The sequence below is a fragment of the Ursus americanus genome, chromosome 18 (genome assembly GCF_024610735.1).
Source record: "Ursus americanus isolate L20-20 chromosome 18, mUrsAme1.1.p, whole genome shotgun sequence".
Taxonomy (NCBI): domain Eukaryota; kingdom Metazoa; phylum Chordata; class Mammalia; order Carnivora; family Ursidae; genus Ursus; species Ursus americanus.
The window spans coordinates 5,957,540-5,979,270 of NC_142144.1; the positions used below are offsets into that span (position 1 = coordinate 5,957,540).

The window sequence follows — 21,731 nt, forward strand, 5'->3', positions numbered from 1 at the left end:
CAACGAACAGACCCATGACTAAAATAGAACCCACCCTCGGCCAGATGACGATTCCCACCCATTCCTCCCTCTCTCTGAACAATGCTGGTTTATGCTTCATCACATTTGTTAATTCTGAGATCTGCTTATGCAATGACTTTATTTTGGGTGTTTGGAGAAAAGGGCACAATTTCTGAGATAGGAATTTGAAGAGACTGTGAGGAGTTCTGGTCCCGTCCTCCCCTCCTTCCCAGGCCCCCTAGCATGAGGCCAGCCTGCCCAGAGCCCTCACTGTGGTATCCCAGCAAGGACCCACATAGCCTAGTCTTGCAGGGCCCCCCAGGGTCTCCCTGGCTTCTGTCCCCCACCCCTAGTCCTTCAGCAAAAGAAAGCCCTGCCCCAGGAGCCCTCCCCACCAGAACCCCGAGTCCCCAAGACTGTGGAGGAGGGCACAGTGGGAAAAGAAGAGGAGAAAGGAAGCTGTGAGTGAGAAGAGGCGATGTGGGGGACGCACTGCACTGTGCAGTTTTTATTAAATCACTTTGGCATAAATTGAGAGTTTAGATGCAAACATTTGTAGGTCCGATCATTTAAAATGACCTAGGGGCCCCTGGCTGGCTCAATCGGTAGAATATGTGACCCTTGATCTCGGGGTTGTAAGTTCGAGTCCCACGCTGGGTATAGAGATTGCTTAAAAATAATAATAATAGGGGCACCTGGGTGGCGCAGTCGTTAAGCGTCTGCCTTCGGCTCAGGGCGTGATCCCGGCGTTGTGGGATCGAGCCCCACATCAGGCTCCTCCGCTAGGAGCCTGCTTCTTCCTCTCCCACTCCCCCTGCTTGTGTTCCCTCTCTTGCTGGCTGCCTCTCTCTGTCAAGTAAATAAATAAAATCTTTAAAAAATAATAATAATAAAATAAAATGACCCAGAGGAGTGCTCAGTATATTAGGTAGAATTTAAATGTGGCCATTGACCCAGAGACCCAAGATGGCTTAATCAAGATAGATGTGTGTTTCTCTTCCTCCTAACAGTGCCTGTGTAAATGGCCCAGGGCTGGTGTGGCGGCTCCACGGGGTCAGGGACCCTGTTTTCAGGAAGGCTTGCTTCTAAGTCCTTGGTCCAGCCAGAGGGAAAGGGGCCGAGAAAGAGGCGTTGCGCTCATCACTCTCACCCCATTGGTCAGAACTGAGTCATGTGGCCACACTTAGTTACAAGGGAGGCTGGGAAATGTAGTCCTTTGTTCCATGCAGCCCCGTGTACTGCTAAAAGGGATCAAGAGATATGAGAGCAAGTAGAAGGCCCTATCATACCTATGTGGGCTCGCTTTTTACACTCAGGTGGCCTTAAAGCCCCTTTTCACGCCCACTGCCCTGACCAGGCTCCTCCAGACCAGGGGAGCTGGAGGGTATAAAGTTTCTGTCCCTAAATGTGAGCCAGACTCTGTTGCCAGGGGAGGCACCCTGCATAGGCCCACCCCAAAAGATGGCAGGAAGGAGGCAGCCACAGCAGAGCTGGGGTCAGCATCTCACTCCCCACCCCCTGTCCTCACTGCCCACCTTCTCTTTTCCTCCTCCTCTCTATGCCTGGTGATGTCTGAGTTGGGCTCTGGGGAAGAAGAATTAGGACGATACTTTCTAACATGCAGACATGAGTTTGGGTTTGGCAGGGTAAGGGGATACGGTGGAAGGCTCTCAGTGGGGATTAACGGGGTCACCCTGGGGGGTTCATCCGTGCTATCACGCCCAGGAAATTGCAGCCAGTTAGAGGCATCCTGGAAAAGCAGGTGGCCCAAATGGAGAAGAAGAGGCCAGGTCTCTGCCTCCACTGGGCCTCAACCCACAGTAAGCTGCCCAGGGTAGGCTGGGCCAGGGGCAGGTCAGGGCAGACTTCAGCATGACCCAGAGCAAGGGACTATGACCCACCATTTGCCCACAGCGCATGTGCAGCAGGGGTTCTGAACCTTGTCCCTCCAGAGGCCTCCCCAGGCTGCCTAGAAAAGACTGGAGCCAACTCTAGCACCAGCTAACACCCACTGTGAGCTCAGCAGGTGCTGGAAACATTGCCCCAGGCTCCCCCCACCTCAGCCCTTTGAGCCAGATCCCGGTATTCCCAGAGAGCGGTGCCCCCACACGCTTCTTTACTTCCAATGCTTCGGTGGAACTGGAGGGTATGCACGTAGATTACCCCCAGCCTCCACCTCAGGGACCGTCCCTTAGTATGTGAAATACCCTAGTTAGGAATCTGCTCTCCAGAAGGTATCACATTAGCATTTTAAATACGTGCTTTTATTAAAATCGACACCACATATGTTCATTAGCAAAGGGCTGTTAGAAATCCTTTTTCTTAGAAGTGCGAGGTTGTCAGATAAGTGTTGGCTACAAAGATTCCCAGGAGTGAGCTCAGCAGCCTGAGACCCCTAGAGCTGTGCTCTGGGGCAGGGCCCTGGGGTCCTGGTACCCCCACTCCTTGGACAGATGGGTACAGGTGTATAGCTCCTTTGTACCTGCTTCCTAGTAATATTTGGACATTTCGGAGACTAAGACCTGCTTTTGTTATAACATTCTGTCTGGTGGCAAGGTTGTTGGGTGTGTGTGTGGGGGGGGGTGTCTGTGGAGCCATCATCTGTCTCCAATTGGGGGCCTGCATTTTTGCCAGAAAACCCAGTCAGAATGCATGCCCAATGTCAAGTGCTGGAGCCTGGCTGGGAACCAGGTCTGATTCTGGAACCTGTGCCCCTAACCACCACCCCACACGGCCTTCCCACATGGCCTTTGATTTGCTGCATGTGTCTAGAGGAGTTCCAGACACTGCCAGGCCAAGGCACTCTGCGGGGTGCCCATCATGGCCACGGAGGGTGCCATCTTTGGGTGCCCCTTCTCAGCGGCTGCTTTAGCCCCAAAGTGGAAGTCAGGTGGGGCCTCCAGCTTTGTCTTGCAGGCGGTGTCGGTCTGAGGATTCCTTTCACAAAACCCACTCCGAAACGTGACCTGTTCTGGCAGGTGCTGGCTCATTCTAACGTTGGCCCTTGGGCCTCATCCATGTACACGTTTTTCAAGAGCCTTCGGCCAAGAGCAACAGTCTATTTCGAACGAGTAATTACCCTCTTGTTGCAACATCGCCTTTAATTGTTCCCCAAGCTACTGTTTCCTCAGCAAGCTGGGGAGAGCAAGGACCATCACCTCCTGATTCCTCCTCGCCCCAACCACCCAGCACGTGGAGGGCCCAGCTGTGTGGAGGAAATACTTGCTTACTGGACTAGAGGGGAAGAGGAGGCCCCCCAAGACCCCAGGCTCCAGGCCGAGGGGACCACGGCAGAGGGCAGCCCCACCAACTGCCACATCACGGGGTGCCTTTCTGAGAGCTCCCCCAGGTGGACGATGAGCCTGAACCCCCGGGGAAACGAAGGCAGGAATCCTCTCTAGGACCCGACTGGACGCCTGCAGTGGGAACAGCTCACCAGGGGTTCTCAAAATGTGGTCCCCGGACCCGCAGCATCAGCATGGCCGGCGAACTTGTTAGAAAAGCCAATCCGTAGGCCCAGCCAACTCTGGAAGCAAGGCGGCCGCTCCGGGTGTTCCTCCCACCCCACCCCCCCCTTTGAGAACTAGTCCAGGCCCCTCGTCTTGTTTTCACACCATTTAAAATCTTTAGAGAAACTCCTTAGAGACCCCCAGGAGGTGACAGCGGCAGGAATGGACAAGCTGGCTGGGCGTGAGACGTGGGGTGGGGGCTCACCCTGGTGAACTCTCGGTTCCCTCTGGTGAACCGCACTCCCTGAAATGTTCTGGTTGAATCATTACGCCCAAGGCTCTCATCTCGCACAGTCTGTGTCTTGGGGAAACTGGGCAGACAACACCCAAAGCAAGAGAAAGGGTGTCACAGGAGGAGGAAGAAGCCTAAAAATGAAATGAAAAAGAACAGAAACAGACAAAGCAACAGGTCCACACAAGGGAGGCGAGGACAAGTCAGGAAGCGTGTTTAATTGGCATGACATGGAAGACATACAACAGGACCACGAGAGGAGGCCTGGGCGTGCTACGTGGCCCTTGTCCACCCGAGGGCCTCACCCTGCCCCCACCTGCACCACAGGTCAAGGGCCTGCTTCTTCCCCAGAGACACAAACCAGCGGATTCAGACAGGACAGCACCCCAAAAAGAGGCTCAGAGGGGGTCAGAAAGGCAAACAGAAAGAAAACCACCATAGCCAGGAAACATTGCACTTTTTTTTTTTTTTTTGTAAGAGTTGCCCAAATTCCTTTACAAAGTTGCAGGTACCGGGCGGGGGCACCCCGACACCTCAGGCTGCCCCACTGGCCTTCCACCTCTGCCAGGTGCTCTGACCCCTGTGCTCATGCCCACTGTCGGCTCCTCACTTGGCCCCATGAGGGGGGGCGAGCAGACACCTATTCCCATCTGAGGGACAGAGGAACTGAGCAGGAACGACCTGCCCCGAGTCTCAGAGAAACAGCCAGTCACTGAGTCAGGCTGGGAATGCGTGGCCCTCCGTGGAGCCCTGGGCCCCTGCAAAGACGTAGGGAAAACGGAAGTGTACAGGCTTCGGGGCGAGCGGGGGGTTCTGCTTTTGTCCCAATTCCGGGCAGTAGACAGAGCCTGAGCCTAGATGCCAAGACAGAAGATGGGACCAGCTGTTTATTCAACAAAAGCCTTTTATTCATTCAAAAATCAACCATTGGGTTTATTCCGCAGATATTAAAAAAATGGGTAGAGGGCAAGGCTTCCCATCACGGTGCCCTTATGCTAATTAACTTGCTATCCCCGCGGGAGAGCTAGAAGAGGGGCATCTGGGAGACACGCTGCCAATAATGCAGGGCTGGGGCCCGGGGCCCGTGTGAGATCAGAGTCCCCTCCTCCGCTCCCCGCTCCCGCTGCCCCCTCCAAGCTCCCGGTTGGCCTGTGGGGTCCCCCACATGCCTTTGCAGCTCCTCGCCACCAGGGGGCGCGTCCGTGTCCCCTTGGATCCCCAGACGCGGAGGCGAGGCTGCGCTGGGACCCGGGTAGCTTTGCGCTGGGCGCAGAGCGGGGCTTTCTCCAGGGAAAGGTTGCCTCTCCCAGGGGACCAGGGCACCCCCAACCTTCCTCCCCTCAGAGAAAAGACAGGTTCCCGAAAGCCCAGGTGTGCCTGTCGTCTAGGAAGTTGGCTGTCAAACTGAAAAGCATTTCAGGGGAAAGGAGGACACACACGTTTGCCTTGACGTTATTCCAGACGTTGTCTGGTTCAGTATTAGGAACGCTGGCCTTCTCCTCAGTGCCACCAACATAGTGGGGAGCGGCCGCTGTGAGGAGAAGGCCAGGGCCACTGCTCCTGGGCCAGGGAACGAGGAGCGAGGGTCGGCAGAGGGACGGAGAGCCTGGCCTCCGGTGGGTCTGGAATCCCCAGAGAGCAGCATGTGACCGGCCTGGGCCTCGGGTGGAAATCGCTGCTGGGGACAGAGGCCCACAGCTGCTCAGGATTCCAGATCTAGAGGCCTGGTGAGAGGAGGGGACAGAACTGTCCCTGTTTGGCAACCTCGGACACAAACGGCCAGTGTCCAGCACCCCGCCAGGAAGAAGGCTGGCCCTTCTGGCAGCTCGGGGCTGTCCCAGGCCATGGACCCAAGGGGCGCCTGAGCCATGGCTCCACAGAAGGCCTGCTAAGGCCAAAAGCCGTACCCATGGCTCCAAACCAAAAGGTCAAAGGGCAAGAAGGTGGGAGGAAGGCCTCACAGGCAGATGCTCCGTGGATGCCTGGGAATTGATGCCTGAGCTGGGGGGGAGGGGGATCCACACGCGTAACCCTGGGTGATTCCGAGCTACAATCACTTTCCGAGATGATGCCTCTAGCATGGGCTGCACGATGGCTCCTCACCACTGGGCCAGAGACGCAAATCGCGGCTCAGGCAGAAGCCAGAGAAGTCATGTGACATGGGGAAGGGCCCCGCGCTCCCCTCCTCCAGCCCCAAGCCACCAAGTCAATCTCCTGCCCTAGGGTCCTAGGTCAGAGCCAGGATCGGGTAGGGAGTCCTGGGGCTCCTGAGCCAGTGGCCTGAGCAGGAAGGTGACCGCAGGGGCCTCGAGGGGCCCAACCTGCAAAGTCGCCTGTGAAAATCAAAGCACTCCCTGTCCCCATGAATCTGGGGGCTTACAGTGGAGGTGGAGGACAGCCACAGGCTCTGCTGAGCAAGAAGGGAGTCTGGGACTGGCTGAGCGATCCAGCCAGTGGGAATGGACATGCAAGCCCCGTGCTCTGACGGGGGTCTGTTGGCTGAGGGTTAATTAGCAGACACTCTGGCCTCCTGGGAAAGTGCAAAGTGAAAACCAAGGACAATTCAAAGTGAGAACCAAGGGCCAGCTTTTCCTCTCCTGGGGCTGGGGTAAGCAAGGAGAGGACAGACTGCTGACTTTGCAAAGAAGCAGGAATTCACGAGTCAGGCCTGGCCCTACATAGTCTGGGAGGCTGCTTCCCATCTCAGAAGCCTTCCTTCGATGAGGGCTAGTTCTGGGGCAAAAAGACAGCTGAAGAGTCCAGGAGGGACCAGGAAGAACTGCAGAGAGAACCAGGTAGGTCATCTGAGCTCACACACCACAACCGGCGGCTGCCCTATCCCCAGAGACTTGTGCCAAGAGACAAAATAGTGACTCAGACAGTTCCCGTGTCTGTTGGGGTCTGGCAAACTTAGCCACAGACCGCAGAATCATAAACTGTAAAAAACCCAGGCTTACAATTATCCAGTGTCAGCATGGAAGGGGACCTTCCAGATCAAGAAGCCCGAGCCTCCTGGCTCTGCACCTGGGGTAGCTGGGGCCCAGAGAGGCCTGGGTCTGCCCACAATCGCAGAGCAGGGACAGCCGCAGGCTCATGGCCTCTGGTCCAAGGTCATCTGACTTTCCCGGTGGCAGTTCTGGGGCCATCCTGTCTCGGTGGCAGGCGGGGTTAGAAGCTTCCTATGAGCACATGTGGACCGTAGGCCCTAGGAGCGACCACTACCGAATGGGATAGCCTGCAGCCCTTCTCTCCTGCCCTCCCTCCCAGCATCTGAGCTGAGAGAGGGCAAGGAAGGAGGATGCCCTGCGGTCTACTGGACAAGGCAGACAGGCAGGCAGAAAAGTAAGTGGGAGAGAACTGAGCGACAATTTCAAAATCCAGCATGGAGGGCGAAGGAGCCCTTCCTTCTGCTCACCTGCTGGCGAAGAGGGTCCTCCTCCCCTTTCCTGAAGAACCCAGCCCTCCCTTGCTGGCTCCCAGGCTCCATGCTGCTGCAAACAGCAAAGCAAGAGTTGAGAAACCAAAAGATGTCCCCTGTTTGTCCTCGGAAAAGATGCTGTGGACCCAGAGGAGGACACGGGATGGGGAGTGTGGACAGGAAGCTGAGAAAAGGGGTTCAAGAGGAGGCATTCGGGCTGCGGGGGGAGGGGAACAGTGCATTAGCCATTTAAGAAACCCACCCTTCCCCCTCTCCAAACATCGAGCACAGTATCTGAAGGAAAAAAAAAAAAAGAGAGAGAGAGAGAAAGAAAAAAAAAGTTTTTTGGCTTCTTGGCCGCTGCAGGCCACCATCCTCCCAAGCGCAGGTGGGCAGGTGGGCGAGGGCGTGCACATGTAAACGAGAGGCCCCGCATCCCTGGGAGCTTTGGACACACGAGGCAGCAGCAACAGTTAACAACCAATAAATAAAAGATATCAATTATATATGTATAAAAAAAACTCACTTTCCCCACAAAAAGCACAATACTGTTATCACAAAAAAATCATCATCCTCATCCTCATCGTGAATCCTCCTAGCCACGCAGGGGGTTTCGCTGCTCGCGGATGGGACAACAAACAACGTTAATCAGGCGGGCCCCCACCCGACGCCCCGAGCGCACCACGGCCGAGGCCGTGACTTCCCGTGGCCTCTCCGGCTGCCAGGACGGCCGAGGCGGGAGGCAGTGTTCTCTGAGGTCAACGGTAGCCTTCTCCCCATCTGTCAGTCTGTACCTTCCAGGACAGAAGGTAGTTTTGTTTTTGTTTTTTTTTCTGTTCCAATGTCTGTTTGAAATAAAAAACAAAAGCACACGCGCAGGAGAGCGGGAGGGACCCAGAGGCTGCCGGCAAAGCAGCCGAGTCCTCGGTTTTGCAGCGGGCTAGAGCCTGTTCCGTTTCGTGTTGGTTTCTGGACAAGCAGAGGTGGTTGGCAATTGGAGCCGGTGGCTTCAGGCGGCGGTGGGTGCAGGGCAGGGGGGAGGAGAGCCAGGCCTCATGGTTCCAGGGCAGCCCGGCTGGGTGTGGATGCGGAGAAAGGCTGGGTGGACACAGGAGGGTGGTGTTGGGGCGGAGGTGGCCTCATGGCACGGGAGGAGGCGAGTGGTTCCCAGGCACCTGGAAGGCACAAGGAGGTGAGACAGGCGCAGAGCCGGCTGCCGGGGGCGCACCCCACGGGGCTGCTGGGAGAGTCACTGAGGGGGCAGGGTGGCATTCTGTCGGAAGTCCTACAATTTAATGTGCACACCCTCTGATCCACCCATTGGGTGCTCAGTACGCATCCTTAAGAAATAAATCAGGTGGGGGCGCCTGGGTGGCTCAGTCGGTGGAAGCGTCTGCCTTGGGCTCAGGTCAGGATCCCAGGGTCCTGGGATCAAGTCCTGCATCAGGCTCCCTGCTCTGCGGGGAGCCTGCTTCTCCCTCTCCCTTTGCCTGCTGCTCCCCCTGCTTGTGCTCTCTCTCCCTCTCTCTCTCTCTATGTCAAATAAATGAATAAAATCTTTAAAAAAAAGAGAAAAAAAGAAAGCAAGAAGGGGTTTCCCTCAGGATCATCTGTTATAGCAAAATAAAAAGGGAGGGGGCAGACCCAGTGTCAGTGAGCGGGGAGCTGGTGGGACACACGGGATGCAGCCAGAACATCGCATGATTGGCAACGGCTGGGAACCAACGCATGGCCCGGCCAAGAAGGTCAACGGGATGAGTCATCGAGGAAGCGTACAGAAAAACCACACTAAGGCACCCCTGCACGCCGCCTCGGATGGCTCTCCTCGGACCAAAGGGAAATAACAAGTGTCGGTGAGCGTGGGGCGAAACCAGAACCCCCCCTTGCTGGCGGGGACATAAAACAGCACGGCTGCGTGGGAAACAGCCCGGCGGTTCCTCCAAAAGTCAAACACGGAGTTACGACAGGAGCCAGCATTCCCACTCTTAGGGATACACCGCAAAGAACTGAAAATCGGGACTCGAATCCACGGACGCCCACGTTCACGGCAGCACCGTTCACCGTTGTCTAAAGGTGGAAGCCCCGATGTCCACCCACGGATGAGGACGGGAGGAACAGAACGTGCTCTGTCCATACAGCAGAGCACGACTCGGCCGGAAGAAGGAACCGAGTCCTGACCCGTGCTACAACACGGGCGGACCTGGAAACATGGCGCTGAGTGAAAGGAACCAGACACAAAAGGCCACAGATTTCACTTTCGTGAAATGTCCCGGACAGGCAGATCCCTAGAGGCAGAAGGTGGGCTGGGGTCGCGGGGGGCTTAGTCTCGGGGGGGCTGGGGAGAAACTGCTCAGTGGATACGGTGTCTGATTTGGGAGGGATACAGATGTTTTGGAACTAGAGGGAGGGGGTGGTTGTGCCTCGTTGTGAATGTACGAAACGCCACTGAACTGCTCACTTGAAAACGGTTCATTTGAACCTGCCCTTCCCCTCTGGGACAGGGCGCCCTGCGGGCTCAGTCGCGAGAGCGTGCAATTCTTTTTTTTTTTTTTTTTAAAGATTTTATTTATTCGACAGAGACAGAGACAGCCAGCGAGAGAGGGAACACAAGCAGGGGGAGTGGGAGAGGAAGAAGCAGGCTCATAGTGGAGGAGCCTGACGTGGGGCTCGATCCCAGAACGCCGGGATCACGCCCTGAGCCGAAGGCAGACGCTTAACCGCTGTGCCACCCAGGCGCCCCAAGAGCGTACAATTCTTGATCTCAGGTTCATGAGTTCAAGCCCCACGTCTGATGTGGAGCCTCCTTAAAATAAATATTTTTTTAAAAACATTCAAAAAGCAGAATGGTTAATTTTATGTTAGGTGAATGTCACCTTGATATAATTTGTAAAAAGGCACGGAGGACCGTCCTGTCCGTTAGCGTGTGCGCCATCCATGGATCCTTCCCGTAACCTGCTCCACTTAAATCCCATGTCCCTGCTCCCCCGACTGCGCGGGCGTGGCCGTCTGATCCAAAAGGGGCCATTTCCCAGACCTGCGTGAGGCGACCTGAAAGCATCATCTGGGTCAGTCAGAAGCTAGGTGGCGGCGGCCCTGGTGGAGTAGGAAGGCCCCACGGGACCAGAGTTAGGGTAGCCACCGTGGTGCAGGTGGGGGAAGAGTCACCCAGGGAGAGGCCTGTGTCCTCTCAGCCTTCCGTCCCTGTGCCAACCCTGGGGCGTTTGGCTGAGTTTCTAATCACACGCTTTGCCTTCTGTGGCAATCTGTGAACCCTTGCGATCCGCAGTGTTGTGGCGAAAACCACAAACATGATGAAATTCATCAAATGCATTTAAATCCATAAATTCATGATTGTAAAAAAAAAAAGTCATTGGTCACCTCCAAAGGATGTTAGAAGTCCAACTCATTTTGAAAACTGAAAAGGAAGAAGAATTGAGTGATCTATCCTGCCTTTCCAATTAAAAACTAGGCTTCGGAGTAACCAAATAGTTGACGAGGGGAAGTTTCCCTGTGTAGAAGCAACCGAGCCACCAAAAAAGAAGGACAGGCAGCTTTAGGACGTCACCTACAGAACGAATGAATGAAGCAGTCATTACCAACGGCTGCTGAGGTCACCAGACCTCACAGCTACCTGGTGGACACACGCAGCCCCACTTGAGAGGCGTTCTCGACAAGGCGGACCAAACTGAGCAGCGGGCAAGCCTGGAGATCTAACTGCCCGGTTCTAGGAAGTACAGGGAACCGAAGAACATGTGAGAACCACCACGGGGGCGCAATCCGCAAACCACAGATGGAGGAGACTCGACAGATGACGTTTCTCGCCAGTCAGCAAGCCACAAAGGGAAGGGGAAACATTACCATAAACTTGAGAGGCCTGTCAACCAATTGCAACAGGTGGAATTCATTCAGATTCTGATTCTGATAAACAAAACCCCGTGAGGTAACAGGAAACAGGAATACCAGCTACAGGCTGGGAGGGTATTAAGGCATTAGTATTGATTTTTCTACTATTATGGATTTTGTAAAGGACGGCTATCTTTTAGGAATATATTTTGAAATATTTAGGTATGAAATGATAGAATGGCTTGAATTTGCTTCAAAGGAACCCACTCCAAATGTGTATATCCAGGGTATAGACGGTATAAGATTGGTGGCGAATTGGTGATTCTGAAGGAGGGTGGTCAGTAATGGGATGACACCATTCGCTCCACCACTGCTTGGGAATACAAGGTTTTTTTTAAAAATCCAGTTCAAGTTTTCCAGTATCCTAAGCGTCCCACAGCACAGGACTGGGTAAATTATGGCCCAGCTATACGACAGAATATTATGCAGCTATTAAAAACAATGGTCTCGAACCACATTTTTACTGATGTAGAAAACAGGCAGGATCTCAGTTCCTGAGTGACTCAGTGAATTATGTAACAGTAACGTATCTAACGATTATGATACATCAGGAATCTGAGAAGGCGAATCAATCGCAGAAACGATGGAACACAAGTTGGGTAGAATCACCATCCAGCAGGTTCTAGGCCAAGCCTGAGAAAAGGAAGAGGGCAATTTTGGGGAGGAGCTACAGGAAGGTTGTCTGAAAAGCTTGTCGTGGAAATAAAGTAACATCTTCTTGGCTGTCATCTTGCTGGTGAGGCTCAGACGGGTGTCTCCATAAATGGTGTTAAGGAAAGCCCGGGCAGATACAGCATGATGTGAACTTCGTGCCAAGTTGGGTAAAACACGTTAAAAATATCTTTTCTTGGGGGGGCCTGGATGGCTCAGTCAGTTAAGTGTCTGACTCTTGATTTGGGCTCAGGTCACGATCTCGGTGTCATAGAGATTGAGCCCTGCATTAGGCTCTGCACTGGGCGTGGAGCCTGCTTGAGATTCTCTCTCTCCCCCTCTCCCTCTGCCCTCCCCACTGCTCGTATCTGCTCTTTCTCTAAAAAAAAAAATCATGGGGGGCTCCTGGGTAGCGCAGTCGTTAAAGTGTCTGCCTTCGGCTCAGGGCGTGATCCCGGCGTACCGCGATCGAGTCCCACATCGGGCTCCTCCGCTGTGAGCCTGCTTCTTCCTCTCCCACTCCCCTGCTGTGTTCCCTCTCTCACTGGCTGCCTCTATCTCTGTCAAATAAATAAATAAAATCTTTAAAAAAAAAAAAAAATCATGGAACATTACATCAAAAACTGGGGATGTACTGTATGGTGACTAATATAACAAAATAAAAATTATAAAACACACACACACACACACACACCTCTTTTCTTAGTGTTAAGTCTCCAAAAGGAAACATAAATGTTTCCTATAAGTTGTTCATTAAAAAAAAAAAAAAAAACAGCCAACAACATATGGTTATGAACTCATTGTTGCTGAGGAAATACAAACACATATGTGTTCACAGAAAACTGTAAGGCAGAAACAATTAGGGTGATTGAAAAATAATCACACACCATAAAGAAATTAGTGACACCGTGTGAGTTTTTCTGGAGGGGCGGATATATCAAGAACCTATGTTTGTACCACTTTTTCCACAGCCTGCGGGAGACAAAGCAGCACGTCACAGGACAGCTGCCACGGAGGCCACTGGTGGTAATGCAAAATAAACCTCTGGGAAATGAGACAATGGACCATATGCACCGTGGGACCCAGAGCCACATACCGAGTGCTTCTGAAATCAGAGAAATAACTACGATGGTTCCTTTAGAAATTGGTTTGATTGTATATCCCCATGTGACCCAGTTCCTGAGTATTAAGTTTTTATGAGTGTTCGATTCCTTTTGAATCACCCTGGACCCAAAATGCTCCCAGTGGTTATATCTGGGTTATACGTGAAGGTTTTTAAAAATAAACTTTTTGTGTTCTGTTTCAACATATTGTCTAAGGTCTCCTCCAGGGAAAAGGATTTCTTGTGGAAAACCATCAACAGCAGCAGCCTCAGAAACTTTGGAACGGCACAAGCACCCGGAAATAAAGTATCAGCAAATCAAATCTGATGATACATAAAAGGCTAACAGACCTAGTGGAAGTGGAGTTTATTCTAAGAGTGCAAGGGTGGCTTAGCATTCAAAATCCAATCCGTGTTATTCACCAGGTTAACACCCAAAAAAGGAGAAAAGTCATATAAGCATCCTGGTAGATACAGAAATTTTTTTTTTATAAAACTCCACACTCTTCATGATTTTTTAAAAAAATGACTCCTAGGTGGGGCCCTTGGCTGGTTCAGTTGGAAGAGCATGGGACTCTTGATCTCGGGGTTGTGAGTTCGAGCCCCACGTTGGGAGTAGCAATTACTTAAAATAAATAAACATAAATAAAAAACAACTCATGGTGAACTAGAAAGGAAACTTTCTAAATCTGACAAAACCTATCAACAGAAGACCTATACCAGACACTCTAATAATAATTATTGAATTAATTATAAATTAATCTAACTAATAGTGGATTATTGAAAGCTGTCCCCCAAGACCAAGAGTGAGACAAAAATGTTCACCATCGCTACTCCTAAGTGACACTGCACTGGAGGGCCCAGCCAGTGCGAGGAAGCAGGACAAAGAAACAGATAGTGGAACGACAGGAGAGGAAGAAATAAAGCATAGACAGCCCCAAAGAATTGAAGGTAGATTCTTGGATTTGATAAGTGATGTTAGCAGGACCATTAGATATATCATCAATAAACAAAAACCAACTGAATTTCTAGAAACCAAAAATAAATGAGTAATACAATTTAAAAAAAAAACACCGAATATCAAGGAATAGATCTATCATAAGATGTGAAAGACCTTTTAGCTGAAATCAATAAAACGTCCCAGAGGAATAATTTGAAAGACTTAAATGAATGGATATACCATTTTCATGGATTAGAACACTCCACACAACAAACATGCCAATTCTCCCCCAAACTCAACTGTAGAATCAACTCAATCCCAATCAAAATCCCACTGTGTGTATGTGTGTGTGTAGAATGGATACATGGATTCTAAAATCTATATAGAAATGCACATTGGGGTGCCTGGGTGGCTCAGTCGTTAAACGTCTGCCTTCGGCCCAGGGCATGATCCCAGGATCCCCGCATCGGGCTCCCTGGTCCGCTGGGAAGCCTGCTTCTTCCTCTCCCACTCTCCCTGCTTGTGTTCCCTCTCTCGCTGGCTGTCTCTCTCTGTTGAATAAATAAATAAAATCTTAAAAAAAAAAAAAGAAAGAAATGCACATAGCCTAATGTAGCCAATGTACTCCTAAAAAAAGTGATGAGGGGTCACTTCCAAGATTAGATTATGAAAAGATGGATACCTGCATCTCGGGTTCTCGTTCCCCTCCCTCCTGGGAAGCTCACCCTGACGGAAGCCAGCGGCCCTGTGCAGAAGTCCGCAGAGAGGACCAAGGCTGCCGATCCAAATGAGTGAGCTTGGAAGTGGGTGCCCCCCGGCCAAGCCTTCAGATGACACCGCGGCCCTGGCCAGCAGCTGAGGATTATTTGGGTTACCTGAGGCTGAGCAGTTTCCCGGGACTTGGGACTTCTGGTGCTAAATCTGGGACAGTCCTGGGCAAACAGGGATGGCTGGTCACCTTGCTGACAGCCTGACTACATCCTCAGGAGAGACTTCAAGCCCAAGGCCCCCAGCCAAGCTGTGTTCAAATTCCTGATGTCTGTTCTTTTCAGCAGCTGTTTTGAGGTAACCCAGCATTCCACAACAGATATTTAAGATGGCACTTCCCAAAAGGATGACGTACATATGACCAGGTACCCGACATCCGTACGCACGGGAGAAAGGCAAATTAAAATTACGAGCCTTCACGACACACCCACCAAAATGTGTTAAATGTAAAAGACAGAGAATATCCAGTGTTGGCAGGGCTGTGGAGCAACTGGAACTCTGAGGCAGGGCTGGGGGGGGGGGTCTAAGATGGGAGAGGGTGCAAACGGGAAGACTCGAGTGGTCTCTAGTGAATCCGAACACACACGTATCCCACAGTCCTCCTCAGATACACACCAGGGGAACGCATCGTTCCTCCACCAGAAGGCACATTCAAGAATGACATTGGGGTGATCAACACCCCCATTCCTCACACACAGCACGGAGGACGGAACAGAGAGGAGGCAGAAAAAAGAGGTAGGGGAGAATCAGGAAGAAAAAGGGAGACGGTCCTCTCCCGGCCACAGAGGCCTTTCTGGGCGCTATGGCTCAGCACTTCTAGCAAATTCGGCTGGATGAAACCAGAAACCATATCTGAGCTACTGAGCAGGCGAGCCGGGGCTCGGGGCTTCCACAGGCCACACGTGGAGGCCGTGCGCAACCCTTGCTCCCCACCGTCCCCCAACAACTGTGCTTTTCAAAGCGTTTCCAATTCAGGGAAACTTCTACTTAAGCAAACTCTCGGGCTGAATCTGGGAATGTAAAAATAACAAAAATAGAGGGGCTGTAGCTGATGAGAAGCCTACCTCCAGGCCACCTCCTACCAGCTGAGCTCCAGCGGGGCACACCCCAAGGACTGCCAGGAGACCCAGCAAATCCTAAGCGTCCTGGGACTGGCTTTCCCCCGCTGCCCCAACCCCAAGCCCCAGGTCCCCCTCCACTCACCCCGGCTCTGGGCCCTGGACTATACCAGCCCGTCATAGAGGGACAGCGCCTGCACGATGGAGGGGTCTGCCTTCGATCCTTCCTGGAACTCCTGCAGGGTCAGCTTCCCGTCAGCATTCTGCAAGCAGAGAGACGTGGCTGAAGGTGGGGGGACAACCAGCCTCCTAGGATAGGGGGCTCTGGCCTGGACCCCGGACACCCGTTCCCCAAGCCCATCCCAGGCCTGGCCAGGAGAGAGCTTCCAAAGTTAGGTCTGGAAGGAGGCGGTGCGGCTCGCTAGGTAGGAGGAGTCAGGCGGCAGAGAGACCAGGGCACTTCCTGGCAAGGTGACCTTGGGCCCCTAACTCCATACTTACCATGAGCACTGCAATGAATTCCCATAAATGGCGGTTAATCCCCAGGGGCTGAGAGCCCACTGCATTTCTCTGCAGTCACTCTTGCAAGGGCATTTCACCCAGTCCCAGAGCAGCCTACACCAGACGCCAGGAGCCCGAGCAGAGCTCACGAAGAAGGACTTGAGTGGGCCTCTCGGGGTAGCAGTGAGTTGGGCCAGAACCCCTGCCCTGAGCATCTCTCAACGAAACCCGTGAGACCCCCCACCCCCCAAAAAAGGGCCCAGAGAGGTGGCTCACTGCAGGCCCTGAGCTTGCTCCGTGTCTCATGCTTGGTCTCATGGGCTCCTCACGGCCGCCCTAAGAAGGGGTGCTGCTTTTATCCCCCTTTTGCTGGTAAGGAAACTGAGGCTCGGTCACCACCCCAGCGCCCCATGGCTAGTCACTGGGGAAGGCAGAATTTACACCAGTCTGGGTGGGTGGTGTGCTCTGTGTCCCTAAATAAAGGAGGTGTGACTCAGGGAGCTTTAAGGAGTGTGTGGCCTTGGCATTAAACAGCATCCGACCACCCTGTGACAAAGGCAGTATCCATCACTCACACGCCGTGGGAGCGTCTTTCCACCATCGCCGAGAAACCAGCACAGTCTGAACCTAGAGGTCTTCACCGCCTCTCTGACAGGTGCTAATCTCAGGCTCCAAGCTTTCAGGACAAGCACCTGGATCCTGCCAGAACGTACCAACAAGCCCACTGCCAGGGCGCCTGGCTGGTTCAGTCGGTGAAACGTCTGCTTCAGCTCAGGTCGTGATCCCAGGGTCCTGGGATCGAGCCCCGCATCGGCCTCCTTGCTCAGCGAGGAAACTGTTTCTCCCTCTCCCACTCCCCTGCTTGTGCTTTCTCTCTCGCTCTCTCTCTATATATAGATAATAGCTATCTATATCTATATCTATATGTGTCTGTCAAATAAATAAATAAAACCTTAAAAAAAATAAGCCCACTGTCACCGTAATTTGTGTTCTTTGCCTTAAAGCAAGCAATATCGGGTTGACCTACCATCACCATATCAAATTTCCAATAAAAACAAAGTTATTTTACTTAAAAAAAAAAAAAAAGTTTGATATAAACAAGGATTTCTTAACCTGGGGTCTGTGGCCAGAATGCAGCAGGTCTGTAAACTTAGACGGGAAAAAAACGAGGTCTTTCTATTCACTAACTTCTAACTGAAAGTTAGCTTTTCCATCCACAATGACGGTAGCTGACAATGCCCGAGAGAACCAGCAGCACCCGTGACCTGTGTCGACCGTGGGGGTCACGGGCAATGTCACAGCACATCACCGAGACTGCAGGTGCCACGTACGCCTGTCACCACTTGGAGACAGGGGGGTGGTGACACCCACCGCCACACCTTCTTATTTAATGTGTTCGTGAAGAAGCTTCCAGAATGCCACAGCGCAAATTCTCTTTAAAAAATATTTTGATGGCTGTATTCCAAAATCTTTAGCTTCCTTTCTGATCCTATACATTTGATTGGATGCGCTGATGCCGTTACTCTGAGACGCCCAGAGACTTCTCCAGGACGTCAAAGGGGTCCACGTCAAGAAGTCAAAACAGTTAAGAATCTAAGCCGGGGAAAGACGAAGTATTGGCTAAACTTATTTAAAACTCTGGACGTTTGACGGGGACGTCTGATGGCTCGCGACCTGCACTGGACATCCCTGCATCTCGAGGGTCTGTGCGGCCCACCCACTGGGGCCCAGGGCCTGGCTCCCACACCTCAGCTCCCTGGTCAAGAAGCAGCCTCACCCAAGCTCACCTTGTCCATCATGGCGAAGATCCGGTCCACCCTCTTCTCGGGGGTGTTCTCCTCCTCGGGGAGCTCCACGGTGTTCCCCTGCCACGGAGAGACAAGGTAGGCGGTGGGCTCCCGGCACTCCGGGCTTTGAGGTGCTGGCCAAAAACCCGCCCCCCAGATCTGGGCAGGTTCCAGATGTGGACCACTCTTCCTCCCACTCCCCACCCCACCCCTGCCCTCTCTGCCTTCTGCTCTAGAATATTCTGCCCCCGTCAGCCCCACTGTCACCCCAGCCACTGTCCACATCGCAGATGCACACAGTGACCCTTCTCCTGGCCACCTCTCACCCCGGGCAGGAGAGCAGTTATGGGAGCAGGCTCCCTGGAGGCCGACCAGATCCTGCCCCTAAATGGGACACCCCTCCTGCCTCTCCTACCCCATAGGACCCAGGCCTCACCACCATCTGATAAATGGCGTCCACAATGTCCAGCATCTCGTTCCTGGTGATGTAGCCGTCGTTGTCCAGATCGTACAGCTTGAAGGCCCCTGTGATCAAGCAGTGGGGCGGAGTCACCCCCTCTGCCACGCTCCACCCCCAGCCCCTCAACATGCGGGGGAGCCCCATTACTCATCCACAACAAGGATTCACATCAGGACAAAGAGGGATGGACAGACAGACACACACACACATTGACACAGGTACCATTTCAACTAGGGATTTTAAAAAAACTGAAGGTAAAGAGGAGGGGGCTCTGGGTCTGCAGAGCAGGGGCTGAGGCTCGGGGGGGGGGTCAGGAGGAAGCCCTAATGAGACCCCCTCCCTCCGCCCCCCAGTCTCCACCTCCTCTCCACTCACTCCCCTCCCACGCAGCTTCCTGCTATGGTCAACTTAGAAAATAAAATAATATGCCACAGATAGGGGTGGGGGGGTAGCTTTTACACGAATAAAATTCTCCTTTATTCCTAAAAAAAAAAGAAAGAAAGAGAAACTGCTGGGTTTTCTAGCTGCCAACGCAATGCGGTATAAAGGTCCAGGAGAGCAGTGAATTCGGGCTCAACGGTTTCCACCCTCTCTCCAGACCCCCTTTTGCCCCCACCCCGTGGTCCAGCATGGGCCTGCCCGCTCTGCCCTGCGGCCTCGCAATGCTGTTCCCTTGTTCCGCACACCCTCTTCCCTCCTCGCGCCCGGGGCCCGCTCGCTCCCTGCCTGGCTCAGCACCTGACCCTTCACAGAGCCAGTGGCTCTCCTGGCTGCTCACCCACCCTTTCCCGCCTCGGCTGCAGTTTTATGGGATTTTTCCAAATCATGTCCCCTTGCTAGACTGCCAGCCAGGAGAGCGGGCGCCTGCCTATCCGAGTCTCCCGCGGCTTCCTGGCCTGCTGGGCGGCACGGACCGTGGCCGTGACCTGTGGGTATCCGCTGGGTGAGCGAGTGAGTCAGTGCACGAATGAGACCCGTCATCAACACAGCAGCGTCCCAAGACGGGCTGCCAGCACTGGAACCCGGTCTTTTAATGCAACACGACACTACCCGTCTACACCTGTTGACCACCCCATCTGTCCACCCTGCCTCGGTAAGCCGTATTCCTCCTACACGGCCACCCCAGGGAAGCTCCTCTGACCTGGAAAGGCAGGACATCTGTGCCATCGCTCAGCCCTGGAATGACAACCTGGCGCAGCTACCTGGGCTCCCTCCAGCCTGGGCCCCACCAGGCGCTGCCTACAGAACCCACGGACAGGACTTACACCGAAGCTTCTCGTCCAGGGTTCCCCTTGAGGTCACCGACAGAGCCTGGATGAACTCAGAGAACTCGATCCGCCCATCCTGACAGGAGAGAGGGGCAGGGTGGCCTCAGTCAGTACCGGGGCTCTGGTCAGGCTGGGCCTTGGGTGCGTGATGGGCAGCGGGCACCAGATACCCATGGCCGATGGATGGACACCCAAGTGGAGAGGGTCGGAGACAGGGGACAAGGAATGGGGTGGGGGGGTAGGATTACAGATGGATTGCAGGAGGGACAGAAGAAGGAGTGAGGCTAAAGGCAGAGCCCAACTCCACATCTGATGGGAGAAAGAGCCAGAAGGCACCTCGCGCACACGCACACCCTCTCTGGGCAAGGGCCAGCTGGAAATCTCCTTTCTCCTTGGCCTAGAACTGCAGGCTCTGATTTTGAGGAGGGCAGGGCTCTAGATGGTTTAATCCCACCTGTTCGTTTTGCAAATAGGGAAACTGAGGCCTGGGGAGGGCAGAGCTCTTCCCAGAGCCAGGCAGCGTGACTGTCAGCCCGAGGATACTTGGGGAGAAAGCCAGGGTGTGACAGCACAGAAACAGTCGAGTGCCCAACAGTCCAGAGCATGAAAACAAGTTACGGTAAATCCACCGTGAATGTGAGGAAGCCTGGAAAAACGCAGGCGTGGGACAGAGTGCTGAGGACTGTGGGCGCCCTGACAGCAGATATGCCAACTGTCGGCACGGCCACCGCCAGGAGGGCACACATGCGACAACACAGATGAGCCTTGAAAACATGATGCGAAAGGAGCCAGGCATGAAAGATCCCATACTGTGTGACGCTCAGGGCCTCAGTTTCCCCATCTGCAAAATGGGGATGTTAAAAGGACATTCCCCACAGGTAGTTGGTTGTAAAGCCTCACTCAAAATAATCCACATGAAAAGCTGAGCACGGAGTCCGTGTTCAGTCAAGGCCAGTGAGGATTCTAAATCCAGTTATTATCCCTGCAGGCCTTTGCATTCTGTGCTTGTAAGAAAAAGGTCAAGGTATACATACGTGCACGTGTGTACTTGCACACATACGTGTGCATACACGTGGAGCACATGCAAGTGCATGCATCGCAGATGTGTGTGCACGTTCATGTGCGTGTGCGTGCGTGTGCACACGTGTGTGTGGAACGCCGGCAGGAGAGCACGGGGTGGAGATGCACCTGCAGGAGGGAGGAGACCCTGGGCCGGGCGCAGGCCCCGTCCACCCCCAGCTCACCTTGTTTTCGTCAAAGACGTTGAAAACAAACGTGGCGAACTTAGTAGGGTCTCCGAATGGGAAGAACTGCTTATAGATTTTCTGGAAGCCTGCAGCATCCAGCTGCCCGCTGGGGCAGTCCTTGATGAAGCCTTTGTACCTGGATGTAGCAGATCAGGAGAGAGAGGGTGAAGGAGGCGCCGACATCACCCACCAGCCAGCAGCTCCTGCCCAGCGCCCCAGAAGGCAGTGAATCCTGGTTCAAAGAGGCGGTGCCCCATGCGGGTGTTGGGCACAGGCCTGGACATCCCAGCGGGGGCTCATCCCACCTCTGCCTCTGACTAGCTGTGTGACCTGGGACAGGTGACTGCAGCTCTCTGAGCCGCATCCATACAAGGGGGATCAGAGTCGCCATGAGAATGAACACTGCGCATAGCGCTCGAGGCCCCCTAGCCCTGCCCCCCACGCGGCGGGGCTGGAACGAAACTGACACGAACCGGCTCCCCAAAGTGGCACTCGTACACCAGGAGCTCCCGCCTCCCCCACCTTCTCCACTGAGCCCCTCCCGGCACCACAGAGTGGGCAGAGCCACCATATGGGGCCGGCAGCTGGCTCCTCCCACATGCCTGCACCCCCCTACCAGTAGGCACCCCCCTCCCCCACCTCTGTTCCCAGGGATCTGCACGGACAGACACGGGAGCAGGGCAGCGAGCTCAGAGGGCGCCCTGGTTTGTTCCAACCAGACTCGTCGGCCCCGCGTTCCCAGGGCCCAGCTCCGGGTCCTGCAGACACGCGGCCCGCTGATGACAGCGTGGCTTTGTACTCCGAATCCCAGCTGTGCCACGTGCTGGCTGGGCAAGCTTGGGCAAGTGCCTTCCGCTCGCTGAGCCTCAATCCCCTCATCCATAAAA

General features: G+C 53.7%; 1 protein-coding gene across 1 annotated transcript in view; it reads right to left on the minus strand.

The window, feature by feature from the left end:
- Window positions 1-4,627: 4,627 nt before the first annotated feature.
- Window positions 4,628-21,731, minus strand: part of NCS1 (neuronal calcium sensor 1) — a 52,431-nt gene continuing 35,327 nt past the window's right edge. The window contains exons 3-8 of the mRNA XM_045771018.2: window positions 20,842-20,980; window positions 19,595-19,673; window positions 18,306-18,394; window positions 17,870-17,947; window positions 15,727-15,844; window positions 4,628-8,334 (exon numbers count right to left, since the gene is read on the minus strand). Coding sequence (XP_045626974.1) covers window positions 15,746-15,844; window positions 17,870-17,947; window positions 18,306-18,394; window positions 19,595-19,673; window positions 20,842-20,980 — 484 coding nt within the window. The 3' untranslated portion in view covers window positions 4,628-8,334; window positions 15,727-15,745. The remainder of the gene's footprint in view (window positions 8,335-15,726; window positions 15,845-17,869; window positions 17,948-18,305; window positions 18,395-19,594; window positions 19,674-20,841; window positions 20,981-21,731) is intronic.